At 37.8% G+C, this 22,855-nt stretch overlaps 1 protein-coding gene across 1 annotated transcript in view; it reads right to left on the bottom strand.

Moving 5' to 3' along the window:
• Window positions 1-2,342: 2,342 nt before the first annotated feature.
• Window positions 2,343-22,855, bottom strand: part of LOC135225872 (insulin-like growth factor 1 receptor) — an 88,935-nt gene continuing 68,422 nt past the window's right edge. Inside the window, 18 exon segments of the mRNA XM_064265432.1 lie at window positions 2,343-3,012; window positions 3,014-3,176; window positions 3,771-3,970; window positions 4,223-4,359; window positions 5,364-5,535; window positions 6,843-7,002; window positions 7,439-7,670; window positions 9,085-9,241; window positions 10,356-10,526; window positions 15,422-15,582; window positions 16,274-16,373; window positions 16,767-16,849; window positions 18,476-18,560; window positions 19,080-19,179; window positions 19,924-20,087; window positions 21,326-21,525; window positions 21,740-21,918; window positions 22,545-22,722. Coding sequence (XP_064121502.1) covers window positions 2,515-3,012; window positions 3,014-3,176; window positions 3,771-3,970; window positions 4,223-4,359; window positions 5,364-5,535; window positions 6,843-7,002; window positions 7,439-7,670; window positions 9,085-9,241; window positions 10,356-10,526; window positions 15,422-15,582; window positions 16,274-16,373; window positions 16,767-16,849; window positions 18,476-18,560; window positions 19,080-19,179; window positions 19,924-20,087; window positions 21,326-21,525; window positions 21,740-21,918; window positions 22,545-22,722 — 3,140 coding nt within the window. The 3' untranslated portion in view covers window positions 2,343-2,514.

Below are 22,855 nucleotides of genomic sequence, written 5' to 3' on the forward strand. Positions count from 1 at the left end.
ATCAGTTCACCTATGGAAAGTAGGCGTCTCCCTTTCTGAAGGTGTCTTAGTATTTCACGATAAGATAATTCAAAATTGATTGAGCACTTCCTCTGGCATGCCTCACTTCCCTGAGTTACTGTAGTAGCTGTGATACCAGATTGTAGTATTAAAACAAGAGTCCCATATGAGATCCACTTCTTTGTGGCTCTTGGTAGTCAATCCAGCATCCTTACATGGGAGCTTGAAAGTCAGTTGAGAGGATAATAGCATAATCCCATACATATTTCAACAAATTGCATTGGCAATAAACGTTATTTTGGTATTCCATGATATATATTCCGTTTTCTGCTAAATTCCACACTTGATAAAGGGTATATTCTACCAAGGTCAACACAAAATGGACACAAATCTTGTTAGAATTTCAAAGGAGAAGCAAGTTTGAAAACACAGTTGATCACGGAGAACAGTCATAGAATGAACTGATGCATTTTGAGCATCCGGGAAAAAAAAAAAAAATAAATAAATAAAATAAAAAAATATCAAATGAGTGAACTTATGACTTACGACAACAAATTTTATTGACATGGTTCAGAAATATAACACCGGTAAGATAAATTCCTATGGGAAAATGGACAAATAATACAATATTCAAGGAACTATACTCTGTTTTTTTTTTTTCATGTCCATCCGACTGTGGTGTTTTTGTATGGTAACACTGCGTCCCGGGCTTTAGATAGTTACGCTATTTGTAAGTTTTAGGTAAATAAAAGGATATCTGGGTGTACATTTGCAACTGAAAGAGTTTTAATAATTTACTATATGCGAATTACACCGTTAATATTCGAAATAGGATATTATTATAATCGTTGAATGTAAGCTGAATGTAACTATCTACAGGCCGGGACGCAGTGTTACCATACAAAAACACCACAGGCGGATGGACAGATGAAAAAAAAAGAGTATAGGCTACAGCAATGACAATGGGATAAGAACCAAGTAATACACGGCACCCGGACTGTTATATAATATGCACCAAGAAAAAATGGAAAATATGAAAAGGATAAATATACACCAACAAAAAATTAAAGAGACTAGTGGAAAAAATAAAAGCAGACTCGAAAGAACAAGATATTTAAGAAAAAGCTTCACTTTCATTAGCTGGAATGACGTTTTGTTTCCCTTTTAAATTACTGCTAATCAGTGTCTTATTTGTAACCTATGTGGAAAGATACAACCCACCATTTTTCATCGAATGAAACAACGCAGCAAATAAGGTACTTAATCTAATTTCTAAAGTTCTCTTCCTTTCTAAGTTCATAGGGACTGGGATGGAAAACTTTCATGTTGATAGTCAAAGTCTATACGGCAAAGAAATTATATCAAACGCTGATTTTTCAGTACGCCTAAACTAGCATGATTTTCTTTGTTCTTGAAAACATGAACACCACAACTAAGATCATTTTATTCAGTACATTTCCGATTATGCTGCACTAATTTGTTAATATGAAAATGTATAAGTTTATAAGTTATAATATAAATAGCATTTATATCGTGCCTGGATAGGAGCCGGTGCAACGCCATGTTTCTGCTACTACTACTACTACTACTACTACTACTACTACTACTACTACTACTACTAATAATAATAATAATAATAATCCCTATCATTTTTATACGTACTTCTTACACATACATACCAATTAAGTGAAATCAGCTAAGACTTAAAGAATCCTACTGTTAAAGCGCCTATCTTTGCCTGTGTAGCTTACATAATATCAGCGCGCCCTATCGAACCTAACTCTTAGAAAAGTCGAAAACCACCAAGTAAAAAATCATTATTTACATATTCATTTAACAGAGAACAATTACCTCCATACCTGGACTTACAGAGATAGACCTCAGTCACCTCCTTAAGACTTACCTGTAACCGACCTTCAGTGTATTCCTGAACTCTAGACAAATTCCAAGTCTTTTGCAAAAACTATCATTTAGCTGTCTTTTCCGCATACTCTCTCCATTTGACTTCACAATGCGACCTTTGTGTCCTCCTATTGACAAAACGGGAAGCAAAATGAAAAAGAATAATACTTGTAAGAAAAAAATGAATTACACCAATTCATGTTAGCCACAGTCGTTCTGAAGCGATTCTAAAAGTAATGAAATCAGCATCTGTAAACACTACACTGAGCGTTTCCGATTGTAAAAATGATACATTCGAAGGCAGTTGTACTAATCTGAATGTAGAAAAAGAACTTTTACCTTTGACAAATATCACTGCAGACCGTGCATATGATTTGAACGACTTACCTTTTAAAATTCTTCACTTAAGTAGACCATTTATACTTAACTCCGGTATTAGGGAAAATGTCAGGTGATACATCATACCATTTATTAAAATATACTTTTTGTACAGCACTTTTAAAAGTGAAAAAATAATGTCAAACGAACGTATGGAGGGGTCATACTGAAACTGAAACAAAAGCCTTTAAATATTAAATAAAATTTCTCCAACATATAGTGATAACTATATGCTTAGCTAGCACTAGCTTTGATATTGGGGGAACTAACAGAACGAAAACTGCGTAAAGATTTTTTTGCCATTCGAGACCCATTTCGCGTCAAATCCTTGGAAGAAGCGAGAGAAGAAGAGGGCGCCCCATGTTTGTCAATATTTACGATGATGCTGTTTACAGGGAGATCAGAGTCCTCGTTGATTTTCACCAAAATATTCTGACCCTCTTGGGATGAACGTAAGTCAGAGGTACTGCTACGGTGCTTGATCGAGTCCTTCGATGGAACAGGTGCGTTCCGTGAATCTTTCGACAGAACCGACTTTGTGTTACTTGGACGATCTGCTCCCTCTTGGGAGCCACTTCCTAAAATGCCTCGCCTGTCTTTGTGTAGGACTAGCGAGGTCACATGACTCCCATCCTGTTTAGGTACAGGAGACTCGAGGGAATACTGTGTAGGTTTAGTGGTCGAATGCGCACGGAATGACAATGAGGTCGGCCACTTCAATCCCCAAAGGGGGTCTCGAAGGAAGTGAAGGAGGTTGGGAGTCATCACAGGCGCCGTGGGATGAAGTTGGCGTCGTCACTGGCACCGTGTCGTCACTTTCGACTTCTGAGTCTAACAGCATTTCTGTCTGGCGCTTGTATTCTTGCCCGGCGTCGGTGTGGTAGAAGGAAACCATCCTGGAAAAAAAAATGTGGCGCACATAAACATTCTTTAATAGTTCTGAGTTACCACTGAATGAAAGAGCAAAGAATTGTTAACTATTTTCTAGGTGTCATCTTCTAATGAACAACAGAAGATCTAAGTTGACCTTATACTACTGACCAAAATGATGCACACTGAAAGCTAGAGTTATCTTAATTGTTACAGTGGAGTCCGTTTCAATTTCTATACCAAGAAAATGTTACCACATATCGGTTTTAATTCTAAAGGGACCAATTACGTGTTAATATTCACAATGTTTCGCTGATTATTTATTGTTTCTTGGTTTTCAAAAAAAAATTTGACTTTTCCTTCCTTACATAATTTTTTTTAAATACAACGATTAAAGTAAATTATAGTCTCTGTAATGCCTATGCAGTATATTATTCCAAAAAAAAGCAAAACAAGTGAGTTCCGATGCGTAGCCATTTTCACGTAGACAAAAAAAGGTGATACGAACTTAAATGTAATTCTAATATATCAACGATACGTCTCACCAAGGTCTAGAGAGCGTAGGACTATACTCTCTAGACCTTGCGCCTCACTGTTCCTTAGACCATGGTTTCACATACCTGAAATGCTGGGAAAAGCAATGGGAGGTGCTGGGGAACAAAGCAGAGATGATCTGTGGAAAGTATGGTCTCTGGTGATCGTGGAACTTCCAGCAACTGGCCACGACTTTGGAGAGGAATCCTGGGGTATCGGCAGGAATCTCGTATTCCAAAGTATGCCCTTGAACGACGTGTTCCCAGACCATTTCTTCCGTTAAGAGCTGGGAAAATATCATGTAGATACTGTTTCCTTTATGATAAAAATTAAGGCACATTTAAAAGAGAAAGGAAAAGTTGACAAATTTACTGCCCTTACTTTATCGTAAACAGCATAGAATTATCAAGATAAAAAGTAAAATGGCAGTAGGTTAAAACATGAGCACATTTATATCTAAATACAATATTAAGCAATTACATATTTGCAAGCATACTCAACTCTTAATTACAAGCAATCGGATGCTCCATTTGCTTACCTTGTAGGGCCTTGCTCCTCCCGTGAGTATCTCAAACACCACCACACCGTAACTCCACACGTCACTTTGACTGGTGAATCTCGAGTGGTTCAGGTATTCCGGAGGAAGCCAACGCACTGGGAAACATTTCGTGTTGTCTGTTGGAAATAAGCAACAGCATACATGTCTCGTATTATAATTTTTATTGTTCTTTCTATACTTCGTGAATAAACTTTCATTTTCTTCGTGATGCAAGTATTTCTAATGAAAGTCAGGCCTTTATATAAAATTGGCATGGTCAATATAAAATGCTGTACAAATCTGGAAATGGTGTCCATATGACCTAAAGCATCTTATATGTGAAATTAAACCTGCTTGAGGGCTGAAATTTAACTCTTAATAATGATGGTAAACAAAATAATTACAATGCACAGCGTGAGGTGAACTGATGGCTCTCGCTACTGGGATTGACCAACTCTTGTGGAAGTCATTGTATTTCTGTATTTCTGCCTCTAGCTTTGGACGGGGGTTTGTGAAGAGGGGGTGAGGGGGCCGCTCCAAGTATTGCATTCATGCCAAAACACACAATAAGAATAGGAAGACTAAGGATATCTGGAACCATTCCCCTTCTAAGGAGAAAAGGTTAATAGGAACCAAATGTAAATGGAGAAAACTTCAGTCTCATCTGAAATATGTTTACAATATTATCATGCAGAGAGAAAGAAGCTGCTATCTTTTCTAAGAGAGAGAGAGAGAGCTGCTGTCTTTTCGAAGAGAGAGAGAGAGCTGCTATCTTTTCTAAGAGAGAGAGAGAGCTGCTGTCTTTTCGAAGAGAGAAAGAGAGCTGCTATCTTTTCTAAGAGAGAGAGAGAGCTGCTGTCTTTTCGAAGAGAGAAAGAGAGCTGCTATCTTTTCTAAGAGAGAGAGAGAGAGCTGCTGTCTTTTCGAAGAGAGAAAGAGAGCTGCTATCTTTTCTAAGAGAGAGAGAGAGCTGCTATCTTTTCGAAGAGAGAAAGAGAGCTGCTATCTTTTCTAAGAGAGAGAGAGAGCTGCTATCTTTTCGAAGAGAGCAAGAGCTACAATCTTTTCTAAGAGAGAAAGAGAGCTGCTATCTTTTCTAAGAGAGAGAGAGAGAGAGAAATTATCATCACCAATTACTCACGTATCATGTAATAATCGTTGCCAGTGACCCTGGACATTCCAAAATCTGAGATCTTGATATTAAGCTGATCATCAATGAGGCAGTTACGCGCAGCCAAGTCCCTGTGAACTATCTTGTGACTGGCCAAGTAAGCCATTCCGTCGGCTATCTGGACGGCCATAGCGCACACTTGCTACTCAAGAGAAAAGAAAAATGCCATTTTTCCTTTAATTTCATACAACCAATTTTGAACCTTATAGAGTTTTTAGTTCTCTGTAAAAGGAAACTAATGAGATGGCTTTGTGTGTCCGTCCGCACTCAAATCTTGAAACCTACTGAGGCTAAAGGGCCGCTAATTATCATGTTGATCATCCACCCTCCAATCATCAAACATACCAAATTGCAGCCCTCTAGCCTCAGTAGTTTTTATTTATTTAAGGCTAAAGTTGGTTGTGATCGGGAGTCTGACACCATTATAAGAAGCCAACAACAAGGACCACCACCGGGCCGTGGCTGAGAGTTTCATACAGCATTATATACAGTACATGAACTTCGGCGCATTTTTAACTTTTTTTATCATAGGTATAGTGGTCTTGTTAAATCTTAATCTAATATTATTCCTGACGGCGCTCTGTCTCGATATTTATACTGTTGTTCTTTTGCTTGAAAACAACATAATTTAATTGTTAATTATTCATACCTCTGTTAAATAAAGATTAACATTATCCAAGGTTTTGTAGGGTTTTCCTCCTTAGTATCTGTGGTTCACCTAAATCCACCGTTTGTAATAACATTGAAAAATTTGTGGATCAAAGTAGTCTAAGAGTAGTGACAATTGCTGCAAGTTACTTAAAGCTACATTGATTTTGGTTGGATAAATACCACTAATCATACTTTGATAAATATAACTAGCCATACACCAATAATAATAAAGTGTCTGTTTAGTTCCTTGTATTGATAGTGACGAAAATTTGTGATAGGAAAAAAATTGCATATAAATAAAAGTAATAATTAAAAATGCATTAGGGCATGAAGGAAACTAAATAAGTAAAAAACTACTTACATTAACGTTGAGAACAGAAACTCTACCGTGGAAAAAGATCCAAACAAAAAATAAAGTAAATAAGTAAACTACGTTCAGGTTATCGAAAGCATTAAAATAATAAGTAACTTGTACAATAAAGCTGACTTACATCAAGGCTGAGAACAGAAAGTATATCCTTGTTAGGTATTAAATTAACAATAACTAGAATTTATAACATGGCAAAAAAAGCATAATAAACTAAAGCGCAATAAGCAAGCTAGTTTAAGGCCATCAAGAGAAATAAAGTAATAGGAAAATTATACAGTCAAGAAGACTTATATCAACGCAGAGAACGCAAAATATATCGTTATCAGGTTTCAGATCACCAATGACAAATTTTGAACATGGAAAAATAAAATACGTAGAATACATTAAGACTATCAAAAGAGATAAGAGTAATCAAAAAGATAACTCACATCAACACTGAGAACGGAAAATACATCGTTATCAGAAGGCCTGAGTGACCGGAGATACTTCAGCAGGTCTCCTCTTGTCATGTACTCCATTACAAGGTACACCTGGGTCGGTCCAGCTGCTACCCCGTATGCTTTCACTAGGTGGTAGCAGTCGAGTTTCCTGAAGAAAAAAAAAAGAAAAAGAAAAAAAATTCCAGCTGTCGTTATCGTTTCAAATACGATATTGTTGGTTTCAATAAGGTTTGATATTTTATTGATGATACAAGGAAAAAGTTGCTGAAATGCAGTCGATGGTCGTGGCAGCAATCTCTTTACTGTACTACTATAACATGGACTAAAATCTAAAATCCAGTCATACAAAGTGGTACGAAAATCAATTAACAATGCAATATGCAACAAGATTCTAACTACAGGACGCACATCTCTATGTCCAATTATATGAGAAAGTGAACAAAAGTTAAAATTAAGCAATAAAACATAAAACAATGTTCTAGCCGCGGTACTGAAGTACTCGAAGAACATAAACCTATTCTCCCGTTAAATAAATCAAGCATTAAAACGAATAAAACAAACATTAAAAGAAAAAGCCAACATACAGCATCAACTTTGCCTCGTCTAGAATCTCATCCTTCGCCTGGGAGTCTGTGACGACTTTGGCGGCGATGGGAACGGAAGAGTTATTCAGGTTTAAGCTGCCATGGACGACCACCCCGAAGTGCCCCTTGCCCAGCTCGCTGTCGTTCTCCAACTGCAAGTTGTGCATCTGCAGGATGTGGGCCTCTGAGAACATGCACTGGATCTTCTGGCTCCAGGATTGCGTCTCCGTCGCTTGGGTAAGGAGGGGAAGTGGTCAGCATCATTCGACTATTTTAGGAATATGTCAATTCCAGAGAGCATAATTGTTTTTAAAAAAGTCTATCGTGAGTCTTTTAAATCTTTAACAGTTGTAGTGTTTTTTTTTATTTCAGTCAACGAAAGTTACCAATGAAATACCTTTCTTTTGAGAGAGAGAGAGAGAGAGAGAGTTTAGCAACAGGAAAAATAACAAAAAAAGGTGATGTTGAGTCTGTGTGCTGGTTGATTGGGTTTGTGAGAAGAGATCGTTTTGCGTTGGTAGTATGTTGTGTGAGAGAGATGGAGAGAGAGAGAGAGAGAGCGAGAGAGAAGGGGGGAGAGAAAGAGGAGAGGAGGACGGAGAGAGAGAGATGCAGCGATTGTTAAGCAATCACAGCAAAATCGTTTAGTAACTACAGAAGCAAGGCGTGATCCGACCTCCAGCTTACTCGGGACGCGTGTAAGATTTTCCCCTCACGCACAAGTTGTAAATATTATATAACTAATTTTACGTGGAGTGGTCTTCATAATCAATACTCATACTTAGTACTACTCATACTCTAACAACAAGGATCAAATGAAAAGGACACAAATTAAACACGTTCATATATTCTCAGTTATGATAAATTAAAACGTGCTAAACTCCAACGAAAATTAAAATACGCTACATTTTATTAGAAATAATTTTTCTATACTGTTTAACGTGTACATTATTTACTTTTCATATTTCTGTTCTAATAAATAAATCATAAATATCCTATCCTAAAATCCCTGTATCTTTAATCCACGCGAAACACCTTGTTCAGACCTTTCTAGGCTCTTCCATAAACCTTTCCTACCCATTCCGCCCCCTCACCCCTCCTTAAACACACACACACACACAACAACAACAAAGTAGTTTGTAGGCTTACTCCCGAAGTAAGTGAAACCACTCAATGTTCTATTGAACTAAGCTAGAAAAAAAACTCTCGATGACATTACTAGGCTCACAGTGTAGTCTACCTAACCTGCTGTATAGAGAGAGAGAGAGAGAGAGAGAGAGAGAGAGAGAGAGAGAGAGTTACAAAGTGTTACAAGGATAAGGATGTCTCAAAGACTTGTTAGTCCACCCGAGGAGACATCGTGTGCTCACTTATCTGTAGGAGCAGGTTTTACTGTGCATTCAAGTGTCCTAGTAATTTTGTCTAGCTTTCTTTTAAACTCTTCCACACTGTTGCTGTTTACAACTTCTGGTGGCAGTTTATTCCATGTGTCACATATCTTGTGTGTAAAGAAGTTCCCACAACGGGATGTGTTGTATCTCCTAAGTTCTATAGAGAGAGAGAGAGAGAGAGAGAGAGAGAGAGAGAGAGAGAGAGAGAGAGAGAGAGAGAGACCTACACTCCTATACAGTTTCCGTGTCACTCACCACTGACGTACTGTTCATTCCACGTCTGTATCGGATAGGACTTTTTCGACAACGTTTTGAACAGAACGCCCACAACTACCAACACCATCAGGACGGAGAACCCGAAGATCGAAGCCCACACAGTGATGCCAGGGGTGCCAGTTTCAAGTGTCCCCACCTGCAACGGAACAAGAAGAACCTGAGTCATCTTGAAGTAGTGATTAGGATTACAACTTGGGCCATCTGCAAATGATTATAATTTTAATCTCGAGTCATCTGCAAACAGTGATTATGGTTATAACTTGGGCCATCTGCAAATGAGTAGAATTGTTAACTGTTAATCTTGAGTCATCAGCAAGTAGTGATTATGTTTATAACTTGGGCTATTTGCAATTGATTAGAATTGTTAACTTTTAGTCATCTGCAAATTATGATGATTTTAATTAGGCCCATCTGAAAATGATTATGATCGTAAAGGTCAGTCATCTGTAACCTTTAGTCGTCTCCAAATGAAGATTATGGTTATAACTTGGGCCATCTACAAATGATTATAATTGTAACCCGAGTCATTTGTAAATGATGATTATAATTATAACTAGAGCCATCTGCAAATAATTAGAATTGTAACCCGAGTCATCTGCAAATGCGGATTATGATCATAACTTGGGCCACCTGCAAGAGTTTGTAATTGTAACTTGAGTTATCTGCAAATGAGGACAACGATTATAATCCGAGACATCTGCAAATGAGCATTATGATTATAACTTGGGCCACCTGCAAGTGATTGTAATTGTAACCTGATTATAACCTGAGTTATCTGCACATAATGATGATTATAACCTGGACCATCTGCAAATTATTATAATTATAACCTTAGTCCCCTGCAAATAATGATTATGAGTAAACCTTAGCCATCTACAAATGAAATTATTAAACCTGAGGTATCTACAAATGAAGATTATGATAATAACCTGGGACATCTAAGTGTGATAATTATAAAGATAACCTATAGAGTTTGGAAGGTCAAGAGAAAAATGCATGACGAGTGAATTTGTGTTGAAAAGTTAAAAGTGCGTCTTTTCGTAAACGTAGATCCCAAAAACACGAAAAAATGTGAAACTTAATTCCATTTACACCCTCCAAAAGCAACACTTCTTGCAATAATTAGTTTATTAAGCTGCCTTCAAAACAGCAATAGATGGTAAAACATTAAAATCTATTTGCATTTCTCAACAGATAAGTTATCCTGATTTCTGTCATTCTGTCAGTAGCAAGTTCAGCCTCCGTCTTACCTTTATTTTGAAGGAAATATTTACGTAAGACTCGTTGAGGGATGACGGTGGGCTAGTGTAGGCTTTGACGCTAAGGGTATATACCCCAGGATCCAGGGCACTCTCGGGCAGTTCGAAGGTGTTATTCTTCTCTTCAAACTCCTGGGCGGTGATGCAGAAAGGTTGCGGTACCTGGAAGGAATTCAGGATTCAAGTTCACATTCTCCAATAGACTAGAATAAAAAGACTCGCCAAAATTTTGGAAACTTTAACATAACTCAGTCTCACCAGAGGAGTTGGTTTAAATTTCTTATAACTTTGGCTGGAAATACAAATGAAATTACCTTTAATATTCCTCAAGGTTTTCAAGGTAAGTCTCGAATTTCCTATAACTGCAAATACAAATAAATTATTTTTCAATATTCCTCAAATTTTCAAGGCAAGTCTCGAATTTCCTTTAGCTGCAAATACAAATAGAATTATTGTTAATATGTTAATATTCATAAAGTTTTCAGATCAGTCTTAAGAGTAATATAACTGCAAATAAAAAAATTTTGTTCAATATCACTAAAGTTTCTCAAGGCAAGTCTCGAATTTCCTAATTTCCTATAACTGTAAATATAAATACAATTATTGTTAATATTCCTAACTGAAGATTTTCAGAGGCAAGCTTTGAGTTTCCTATGACCAGTTATGGAAAATAAAGATAAATTAAGGGAATTCACTTTCCACCACTTCGATTCTCACAATTTTAGAGTATCTTATATCATATTGGACTGGAAATGCAAATGCAATTACATTTAAATTCCCAAGGCATTTATATTTCTAAGTGGTAGCTCTACAGTTTCTTGAAACCAGTAATGGTTATAAGAAGTAGGGAAATGAACTCAAATAGCTAAAACATAATGTGTATCACAAATCATGCCCTTCGTTTTCAGCATCAGTAACTGTTGTTATTATTATTATTATTATTATTATTTTTTTTTTTTTTTTTTGCTCTATCACAGTCCTCCAATTCGACTGGGTGGTATTTATAGTGTGGGGTTCCGGGTTGCATCCTGCTCCTTAGGAGTCCATCACTTTTTCTTACTATGTGTGCCGTTTCATCCGCTCCTTAGGAGTCCATCACTTTTCTTACTATGTGTGCCGTTTCTAGGATCACACTCTTCTGCATGAGTCCTACTTCAGCCTCTAGTTTTTTTTAGATTCCTTTTCAGGGATCTTGGGATCGTGCCTAGTGCTCCTATGATTATGGGTACGATTTCACGGGCATATCCCATATCCTTCTTATTTCTATTTTCAGATCTTGATACTTATCCATTTTTTCCCTCTCTTTTCTCTTCAACTCTGGTGTCCCATGGTATTGCGACATCAATGAGTGATACTTTCTTCTTGACTTTGTCAATCAACGTCACGTCTGGTCTGTTTGCACGTATCACCCTATCCGTTCTGATACCATAGTCCCAGAGGATCTTTGCCTGATCGTTTTCTATACTCCTTCAGGTTGGTGCTCGTACCACTTATTACTGCAAGTAGCTGATGTTTCTTGCACAGGCTCCAGTGGAGGGCTTTTGCTACTGAATCATGCCTCGTTTTTGTACTGGTTCTGTGCAAGTGCCGGGCATTCACTTGCTATGTGGTTTATGGTTTCATTTTTCGTATTGCACTTCCATTATGGGAGAGATGTTATTTCCGTCTATCGTTCTTTGAACATACCTGGTTCTTAGGGCCTGATCTTGTGCCGCTGTTATCATTCCTTCAGTTTCCTTCTTTAGCTCTCCCCTCTGTAGCCATTGCCATGTCATCGCTGGCTAGTTCTTTAGTCTGTCTCATGTATTGTCCGTGCATTGGTTTGTTGTGCCAGTCCCTCTGTTCTGTCTGTCTTTCTCCTGTCTCTGTATATTTCTGGGTCTTCGTCTACTTTTATAGTCCTTCTTCCCATGCACTCTTTAGCCACTCGTCTTCACTGGTTTTCAGATATTGCCCCAGTGCTCTGTTCTCGATGTTTACGCAGTCTTCTATACTTAGTAGTCCTCTCCCTCCTTCCTTTCGTGTTATGTATAGTCTGTCCGTATTTGCTCTTGGGGTGTAGTACTTGTGTAATTCGTCATTTAGTTTCCTTGGTTTTTCTTGATCTATGCTGCGGAGTTCTGCCTTCGTCCATTCCACTATTCCTGCGCTGTATCTGATTACTGGCAATGCCCATGTGTTTATGGCTTTTATCATATTCCGGCGTTGAGTTTTGACTTGAGTATCGCCTTGAGTCTCTGCATATATTCTTTCCTGATCGTGTCCTTCATCTCTTGGTGTTTTTATATCCCCTCCTTCCATTATTCCCAGGTATTTGTATCCTTTCTCATCTATGTGTTTGATGTTGCTCCCATCTGGTAGCTTTATCCCTTCAGTTCTCGTACTTTGCCTTTTTGTATGTTGACTAAGGCGCATTTTTCTATTCCAAACTCCATCCTGATGTCCCCAGATACAATCCTTACAGTCTGGATTAGGGTATCTATTTCCTTGATGCTCTTACCATACAGCTTGATGTCGTCCATGAACATCAGATGGTTGATTCTGTTGCCTCTTTTCTTGAGTTGGTACCCGGCATCCATCTTCTGTAGTACTTTTGTCATGGGAATCATGGCTACTACGAAGAGTAGTGGGGACAGTGAGTCGCCCTGGAAGATCCCTCTCCTGATATTAACCTCTGCTAGTCTTATTCCAGAGCTTGTAAGTATTGATTCCAGTTGCGCATTGTATTTTTGAGGAAGCTGATGGTGGTTTTTCCTCTGCCCCATATATTTTCAGGCATTCTACTAGCCATGTGTGTGGTATCATGTCGAAGGCTTTCTTATAGTCTATCCATGCCATGCCTAGGTTGGTTTTCTTCTCCTACTGTTCTTCATTACCATTTGTCTATCAGGAGCTGGTCTTTTGCGCCCCTACACTTCCTTCTGCAGCTTTTCTGTTGGTGGGGGATGGTGTTTTGTCTCCTCTAGGTAGTAGTATAGCCTTTCACTGATGATACCTTTTGTTAGTAACTTCCACATTATTTGGTAGAACAGGTGATAGGCCTGTAGTTACTGGCTATATTTCCCTTACTCTTGTCTTTTTGTACTAAGGATTGTTCTTCCTGTGGTCATCCATTTGGGTGCTTGGTGATTTGAGATACAATGCTGGAGTTGTTCTGCTATTCGTGGGTGTAGGGCCTTGAAGTTGAGAGCCAGGTATCCCATGGACTTCATCGGACCTGGGGCTTTCCAGTTTGGCATTTTCTTTAGTTGGTGTCTTACTGTGTCTGTTGTGATCTCTGTGAATCTTTGTATTATTCTCCCTGTTTCTTCTTCCTTGACTTCCTGGAGCCATGTTGCATGTTTGTTGTGTGATACCGGATTGCTCCATATGTTTTCCCAGAGTCTCTTACTTGGTTCGGCTTCAGGAATTTCTGGGTGGTTGTCTTCCCCTCTTAGTTGGCTGTATAGTCTTTTCTGGTTGGTTGCGAATAGTTTGTTCTGTTGGTATCCCTTATTCCTGTTCATGTACCGTTGGATCTTATGTGCTTTGGCCTTAAGCCTCCCTGTTTTACATCTTCTATTGTGTTGTTAGTCCCCTCTCTTGTACTTTGTATTTCTCGTTTAGTTCCTCCCTTGTTTTCTTGCTTCTTAGCCTTTTTTCTGCCATCTCTTTCAGTTTACTCAAGTCAGATCTCATCACCATGATTTGCTTTTCCAGGCGCCTTTTCCAAGGAGGTTGCTGTTTTGGTTTCTGTTGGGTTGGTTGTGCTGGTGTGTTGGTGTTCGAATACCCATCAGTTCTGCTACTAATCTTGCTCCTGCATATGTCAAGTTATTTGTTTCTGTGATACTGGTGGTGTGTATTATGCCCATTATTTCATTGACCTCACTTGTTTTCTCCCTTAATTTCTTGGTGTTGTAGGCTTTCATGGAGGGGATCTTTATTCTCTCTGTATCTGGCTCCATCCATTGTCTAATCTTTTTCTACCCATTCCGTCCTCTCTGTTACTTCGTCGGTGTTTCTTCGTGTGTCGTTGTTTGATACCTCATCCTCCCTGTTGTCTCTCAGTTCGTCTTCGTGTAACTCGTTGTCGTGTGACATTTCCCTTTCCAGTTCTTCTCTTTCTGTTGGGGAGAGCCAGTTCTTTTCTTTATGTTCCTTACTTGGTCTGCCAGCCTCTGCTCTGTTTGGGGGGTGTTATTCCTCTCATTACAGATGTTGACCAATCTTCTTCTATATCCTCTCTCCGTCGGGTTGCTTCTGATGTAGCATCTCCATATTTCCTTATTTTCTTCTCTTGTCCATTTCTTCCTTTTTGCCTCTGTAGCTCCAATCTCAGGCTGTTGATTATTGTCGTTGTGGTGATCAGTTGCTGGATGACGACCTCCAAGTACCTGACCGTCTTCCCCTTCAATTGGGTTGAATACCTGGTTGCCGGACGAAGCTCCTCTGTTGCCAGAGGTTCCATTTACGTCGTTGTCGTTTATTCCTTCATTTCTTTCCATCATTGCTGAGTTTGCTATTTAACCCATAGCTGGACCCTACCACCCCATCAGGGATAGGTACTCATTTACAGCTGAGTAGACTGAGGAAATTATGGTAAAGAGGAGAGGAGAGCGGTCACCCATCCAACGACTGACCAGCCACTATGTTGCTTAACTTGACTTAAGTCTGTTGACGACCTAACCCACTCCTCCACGGCGCCACATACTGACCTCATGAAAATGATCATACAAATGAAAGAACATTCCTGATTATTTTATTATTATTTTATATTATTATATTATTATTATTATTATTATTATTATTATTATTTTTATTATTATTATTATTATTATTATTAGTTTTCACTATCTGTTGTTATCATTATTAATGATGATGATGACGATGATTATGCAAGATAATTCTCGGCATATAATACTCAACAAATACATACTTAGGGTCACCCATTTTCTTTCATACGAGTTTATTCAGTGTTTAGGCCGCAAAGTTTGAGCATTGAATGAACACCAGTCAAATGGATTAAAACTGATTACAGCATCATAACAACAGAAAGCTCAGTTTCACATGCTTACCCTGCTTGAAGCCCAATTAGATGGCGTCGTCTGTGGCTGTAGGACGATGACGTAAGCAATTAATTCTCCATTGGGGAATTCTGGGGGGTCCCAACCTATGACCTGGGTACCAGGTTGACTACTGTCCACCACGGAGAAATTGGTCACGTGATTGGCGCCACCTTTGTGGAATTAGAAAGATTTGGTGTTACATGAAATGTAATTAAATTTAATTAAATTGAAACAGGTATAATTAACGGGTACAGATCACTAAGCAAGATGTCTTGAAAGATGTAGTGGTGACAGATTAAATTAATAAAGTCTTACTTACATAACGAACAGTTATAAGAAGTCATGCTTAAAACAATGTAATGATAATGGGCATAAGTTTAGTAAGTATTCAACAGATAAATGGAAACAAAGAATACAACTGGAAACAAGGTCATTGATGATACATAAAGTATAACTAATCAAGAAACTTTGTTGCTTAGGACAAGTTTCACAAGTAGTTCAGAACTGATATGTCAAACAGATAAAAAAAAGTAAATGTTATGGAGATATCTTTGTCAACATAATGAATCATTTATGACCAAGTTTATATTAAGCACTGATTTCCCAAGAATACTAAGACTTAACAAAACAAAAGTAATATCCTTATCCATGCTGTTTGGGATCCATTCGTTGGTAACATCCTCATTAACTTAAGCAACAAAAACTCCATTACCCTGACAAACCTAACCACTGCTTTCATATGCTTTACATTAAGTCACAGAGCATTTCCTTAGACTTATAATTATACCCTTTGAATTCGCTTTTCTTAAATCATAAAAACGTCTTGGTAAGCTAATTGGGGATTTACATAAGTAATCTTACTTTTCTCCAGTGTTATGACGAATTTCGTTGCTGGCTGAAGGGAACACAGAACTGTTTGCCCTCCTTTATCGTTGTATAATGGCGGGTGGCACGCGGATACCTTGAGGAAAAATGGCGCTTATTAATAGATACAAGACTGAAGAGACAGTTAAATTAGGCATGAAGAAAGCGTCAGGCCATCATCAATTAGAACGGGAAATAGCAGTCAATGAATTGTTAATGTGCTTACTTATGGAAATGCGTATTTCTTTTGTCACAAAGATAAATACATGCATGTCTACTAATAATAGCTTTGCAATATTCCTGTTTTTACGAGATTCTGAGCTTAATAATCAAGTACGTTCTAAAAAACTAGCATTGCCCGACATATTGTTTCACATATAAAAGAAAAGTTTTGTAAAATCATCTTATGGTTCCCAACCGGATAAGCATTTTTACATTTCATGAAATAAACTTGTGAATTGAACTAAGGAAAAAGATTGAAAAAACTAACCTCAACCTTGTACCTGGTGTAGTAACTGAGGCCTGGTATGAAGATGGTCGTGTTTCTCGTGGAAGTTACCCATTCCTCTGGAACTTAGCATCAAAGAATATTATTTTTTTCATTCATATACACATATGCATGTGCATTTATCTACACGAGGAATAAAACACCCGGCAAACTACCTTTTCATAAACAAAGGAGAAATAAAGACATTTTTTATTTTCTGGATCTATCTCGGGGAAAATGCTGCAAAAACACACACACAACTGTAAAGATAAGAATTCAACGTGTGCCTAAAAAATGAAAAGAAAAAAGGTGGCAAAAAAGCCTAAATTTAGACGTGTCTCTGCAATCACAGTTGGCCTTCTTATATTCTTTTTTATAAAAATATCCAAGTTTTAGCTAGAATAGCTACAGCAACAGTATGCAGGCTGTCTTGATTTTTGTGCATTAGAAACTATAAATGAGATGAATTACTTAAGAATAAAATTATTTCTATCTGCTACTATAGTATCCCTATAGGGGGTAAGGTTAGAGGTTATTCGTATGGGGGTAGGATTAGGGGAAGGTGTTTGGTGATGAGGGGGGGAGGGACCGGGAGGGAGCTGTGGTGATGGAAGGGGAGAGGTAACCTTCGTTAATCCTTAAATCCAAAGGACGAATTTGCAATACCATGAATTTACAATACCTCCATACTAACCTTCTCATGAAAATGATCATACAAATGAAAGAACATTCCTGATTATTGAAGGATACCTATTCATATTGGTATTTCCGATTTATTCATGAATATCACTCGGTTTATCGTTATTATAATCATTATTGTATGCTGGAAGTAAACCCTCTTTTAAACATGTTTTATTAAAAGTAATTGCTGCCTCAGCTGCGTTAATTTTATAAAGGTTCTTCTCTATTTTTCTAATTATTGTTTTATCATTGTTGCTTAAACTGGTGAGCAACGCACCGAAGGTTGGCATGTCTCAAATAGGTAATAGTCAAAGTCGATTTAATTTTATAAAATGCCAGTGGTGATAGCCAAATTTTCAGGGTATATGCCGTAGAGTTTATTGAAAGTAAAGTCAATTCTATTCCTTTTGTGGAGCCGCGACGTTTCGTCTGCTTTACCTTCAATAAACTCTACGGTATACACCCTGAAAATTTAACTGCCGCCACCGGCATTTTTAATAAAATTATATAGACTTAGACTATTACCTATTGAGACATGCCAACCTTCGGTGCGTTGCTCACCAGTTTAAGCAACAATGATAAAACAATAATTAGAAAAATAGAGAAGAACCTTTATAGAATTAGCGCAGCTGAGGCAGAAGTTACTTTTAATGAAATATTATTATTATTTTTTTTTTCACGAGGGCCATGGACTTGAAATTCAAGCTTCCAAATAATATGGTGTTCATTTAAAAAAGAAATAACGGAAGGTGATCGAAAATACAGAAAGAGGAGATTAGTTATTAAAAAAACAATATGCATTCAAAATTCATAGATGCCACCTATTACTCAGTAACAACAAAAATATCATGACTATTTTATGTTATTCAAAATAAATCAACAGAGCTAATTAAGATTACTATCCTAATAAGTGTCCATGCAACATAACTTAGAACCTAAATGAGAGAGAGAGAGAGAGAGAGAGAGAGAGAGAGAGGAGAGAGAGAGAGAGAGAGAGAGAGAGAGAGAGAGAGAGATAAAAGGACACTTACACGAAAACCGATTCTTCAGTAGATACTTCTCTGGCAACATGAAAGGACTGGGTTTTATGTACTCCGTCGGGAACGGCTCTTGCCCCTGAAACAAGTAAGATGCTTTTGAAACATTTCTGGCAACTGGGAATTCACCATATGGGAAAAACGCTACAATTTCAACTCAAGTTAACTCAAGGAATCCAAGACGTAACGAAAAAAAGAATAGAGCAGAACACAAAAAGATTATTTAATTATGTACTATGTTTTAATGACAAACTCTCATTCCATTTAAAGAATAAACTTAAATACCCATTACATAGTATATCCATGAATACACACACTTATATCTATGCAAGACTATCTAGATTAAGCCAGGCTTGTGATAGCACAGGCTCTTGTTCTTCAGCAGCACGTAATTATTAAGGCAATAAAGGGCGCCTTGTATCGTAACTGTTTCATTGTCACTTATCACAATTTGCTGAAAATTGCTCAGATTGCAGATCATGTGGATAACTTAAGTAATACGAAAACGTAGATATAAATAGATAGATAGAGAGAGAGAGAGAGAGAGAGAGAGAGAGAGAGAGAGAGAGAGAGAGAGAGAGAGAGAGAAATCACTCACCTGGGGAACTTCAACATCTATATCAGAGTTGTCTATATAATTACTGTACATAGAAATGCTGTCCTCATGAGTGTCTCTTACTTGCCGGAAGGAATGGCCCCTTGAAGGAAAAGAATCAAGCACATGAATAAATAAATACTTAAATATGAATAAATTAGTTTGCTGAAGATTGGATCTAAATCTAAACTAGATATTGACTACGTTAATCCAGTTTTTCTTCAAGTTTTCCACTAAGGAAAACTGAGTCTTTTGAAAAACTCTGGTCTAAGTTTTTATTTTTCAGTTTTTCATCAGATTATATTTTAAAGATTTTATTTCAGTATCACACACTATGCTGCATTATTACAAACAGCATTTTTTCAACTCTCCATCAACATATCTCCAATCTATTTTTTCGCAATAAGCTTATCCAAATAAGATTGTTAATGAAATAAAAGGACCTGATTTCCAATTTACTATTAAATCTTGTAACCCCAATCTTCATATTCTTAAAATCACGAATTCTATCCACTAAATAGCAAGTTTATAAGTTAAACGGTTATTTTAAGAACCCGAGTTTCCTTCAGATTTAAAATATTTTTTCATGATTACCAAATACATCTTATGGAAAAGTGATGGCTGTATGCCATAATCACCAAGGATTTGGTAATTCGATCTTTTAAAGTCAATTAATATGAATGCAATAATAGTCTTGTCTTAACCTATCTTATCCTACGCATCCTCACCCATTATCCCCGCCGCCCCCACTCGCCCTACCTCAACAGACTTCTCGAAATGGGTGGACCTCTCCCACCCTACAGACTGACTCCTTTAAAAGCATCAACTCATCAACTCCTCCACTCACGTGTACACTGAATAAAAGAGGGCATCCTTGAAAGTGATATCCTTCTTCAGTTGCTGCCGCCGGGTTTCCAAAGGACACAAGCAACACTCCTTCGGGTTGTTCTGCTGCGTCTCCGCCTCGCTGTCAGGGCTGACTGGAGGATGAGTTGTGCTGCTCACATCCTCCTGCGAGAGAGGATAGTAAGAAGTTCTGAAGTCTTGAATCTGGTGTGAAGTATCATGTGTAAAATGGGCTTAGTTGACATTATATACTATATATATATTATATATATATATATATATATATATATATATATACATATACATATACATATAGCCGATACATATACATATACAATATACTATACATATACATATACATATACATATACATATATGGCATAACTATTGATATATACTCAGCATTACGCACGTAATTACATGTGGCCAGTATGAAATTCATTTGCATGGTTAATACTTGTTTTATATTAGACACATTAGGTCAATGGGATAGTATGATTTTTTAACAAGCTTTGTTAATCTATGCTCAGTATTGAGGACATGGCGTCATCGGGGTACTATGAAACTCATTTAGATATGATTAGTATTTACTCGATATTAGGTCAATGAGGTCGCTAAGTTAAAGAGAATTATATGTACATGTGATGAATATTTCATTGATATTAGGTACGTAAATGGAAAGTATGGCGACATGAAATAATATACTCAAGAATCTCATTTCACACCAAACATGCACTTGTCAGATATATGTGAAATTTGCATGAAATACAATTTATGATACATATGTAAAATTGGCATGAAATACATTTTATGTTTGCGACTAGATTTTCAACAAGGATGGTACAAATATCAATCGGAAAAATATGGAATGTAAGGGTTATACCGAGTCGAACATTACAAATCCCTGGAAATCCACTTAAGGACTAAATAGAAGGGCTTATCTATTACTTTTATAGGCAATTCATATGATGAACACTGAAGTCTATGCGACGAACACTCCTGACAGTAAGAAGACTGGGGACTTGAAGACAAAAAAAAAAAAAAAAAAAAGAATCAGTGCTTCAAGAAATGGAACAAAGTTCCATTATAGGTCTTGAAAATCCAAAATGCTTAAAGAACTTAACCCTGAACAAAGATTCATCTTAAAGGCAGTAGTACTTCACAGGGCTTAAGTAAACTTAAAGGTTCATATTAAAAGGCAACAGTACTTCACAACGGCTTTTAAACAGACTAGTGTTCATATAAAATGCAATACTTCACAGTGCTTAAGAAAACTGAAACAAGGTTCATATTAAAAGCAGTACTACAGTGTTTAAGAAAACTGAACAAATCTTCATATTGAAAGGCAATACTTCACAGTGCTCAAGAAAACTGAACAAAGCTTCATACGATCGTCTCGGCACCTTTTCATGAAGGATGTCTTCGCTGGCCAGATACGAAGAAGTGAAATCAGGGCAGCCCTTCTTGCTCGGAAAGGGAAATGGCTTCACCCTAACGACGTAGTGGTCTATTAGGCCATTCGCTTGGCGAGGTGGGGACCAGCCCATGGTGACGCTATCTTCGCTTATCTTCAAGACTTTCAGGTTCTTAGGGCTGTCAGGGTCTATAAAAAAAAAATCGCATGGAAAATCATCTCATGAATTTTCTGAAATGTAGAATTTCGTGAATGTTATACTCATTGTCAGCTTAAAATTTATCGTCTTAATAATTAAAAGAGCATTGATCTGAGAACTTACCGAGGGACAACGTTCTTAAGAGCAAACTATAATTTATCTTTTCCTGTTCTTAATGAACAGAAAACTGTTCTGTGAACTTACTATGGGGCAATGTTTTCACGTAGTCTATGTTAGACCGTGCTCTGGCCCCACTGTCGTAGTCTACCACCGTGTCAGTTTCCACGTAAATAGCGTATCTGGTGTCAGGCTCCAAATATTTGAGGTACCTGACGATCCAGGTGTCGAATTTGTTGATCTCTACGTACTTCATTGTCCAGTCACTGAAACATTAGGGAGATATGGTTGCTAGAGCAATAATGTCCTGACAGTAAAGTGTTGCTGTTTAGTTACTTCATTAGTTCGAGTCCAAGATAAGAAAATTCTCAATTTTAATTACCAAAGCATATAGATACGGCGATAGCGAACTAGCACATGCAATATTAGGTCAATAAAGCAGCATCGCTCCATGATATTTAAGAATGAAATAAAATCATCGATTACCGATTTAATGGATTAGTGTACTGAGAGGAAGCCATGTAAAGGTTGGTTTGAGATCCAAACTAAGGTCCTTGTTCTTAAAATAAGTGTCATGCAACGATTACCGGAGGCTGTGCCCCTGGAAAAAGCACTGGGTATAGTACCACACGTTAATTCGATACACAATTACAATATGACAATAGCACCGAGAGAGAGAGAGAGAGAGAGAGAGAGAGAGAGAGAGAGAGAGAGAGGGCAACAACACTAAAATTATGAGAGAGAGAGAGAGAGAGAGAGAGAGAGAGAGAGAGAAGTCACCCAAATAAGATCTTGACCCAACGAGAGAGAGAGAGAGAGAGAGAGAGAGAGCTAGTAGCTTTCCTTTCGTTCGTCATTCCTGTCGTCGTTTTGTCCCTCATTCCTCACTTACTCATCGCAAGCGTCTCTGCCGCCCAAGTAAGTCTCGTTGTTCTTAGACGACTTGTAGTACACGTAATACCCTGAGAGCATCCGGTCGTCCGGGGTGATGAACGCCGTGTGCCACTTGATCTCGATCACTCCCCGGTGTCTCATCGCCTTCAGGATGATATTTTGCTTCATGACGCGACCTGAAGGAGGCGAAAGGAAGGGTTACTCGTTGCTCATAGGTCTACTGTCAAGTGTGAGTTGGAGCTCATAGGTCTACAGTGAATGTTGGAGCTCATAGGTCTACAGTGAATGTTGGAGCTCATAGGTCTACAG

This window comes from Macrobrachium nipponense, chromosome 20, assembly GCF_015104395.2.
Source record: "Macrobrachium nipponense isolate FS-2020 chromosome 20, ASM1510439v2, whole genome shotgun sequence".
Classification (NCBI taxonomy): Eukaryota; Metazoa; Arthropoda; class Malacostraca; order Decapoda; family Palaemonidae; genus Macrobrachium; species Macrobrachium nipponense.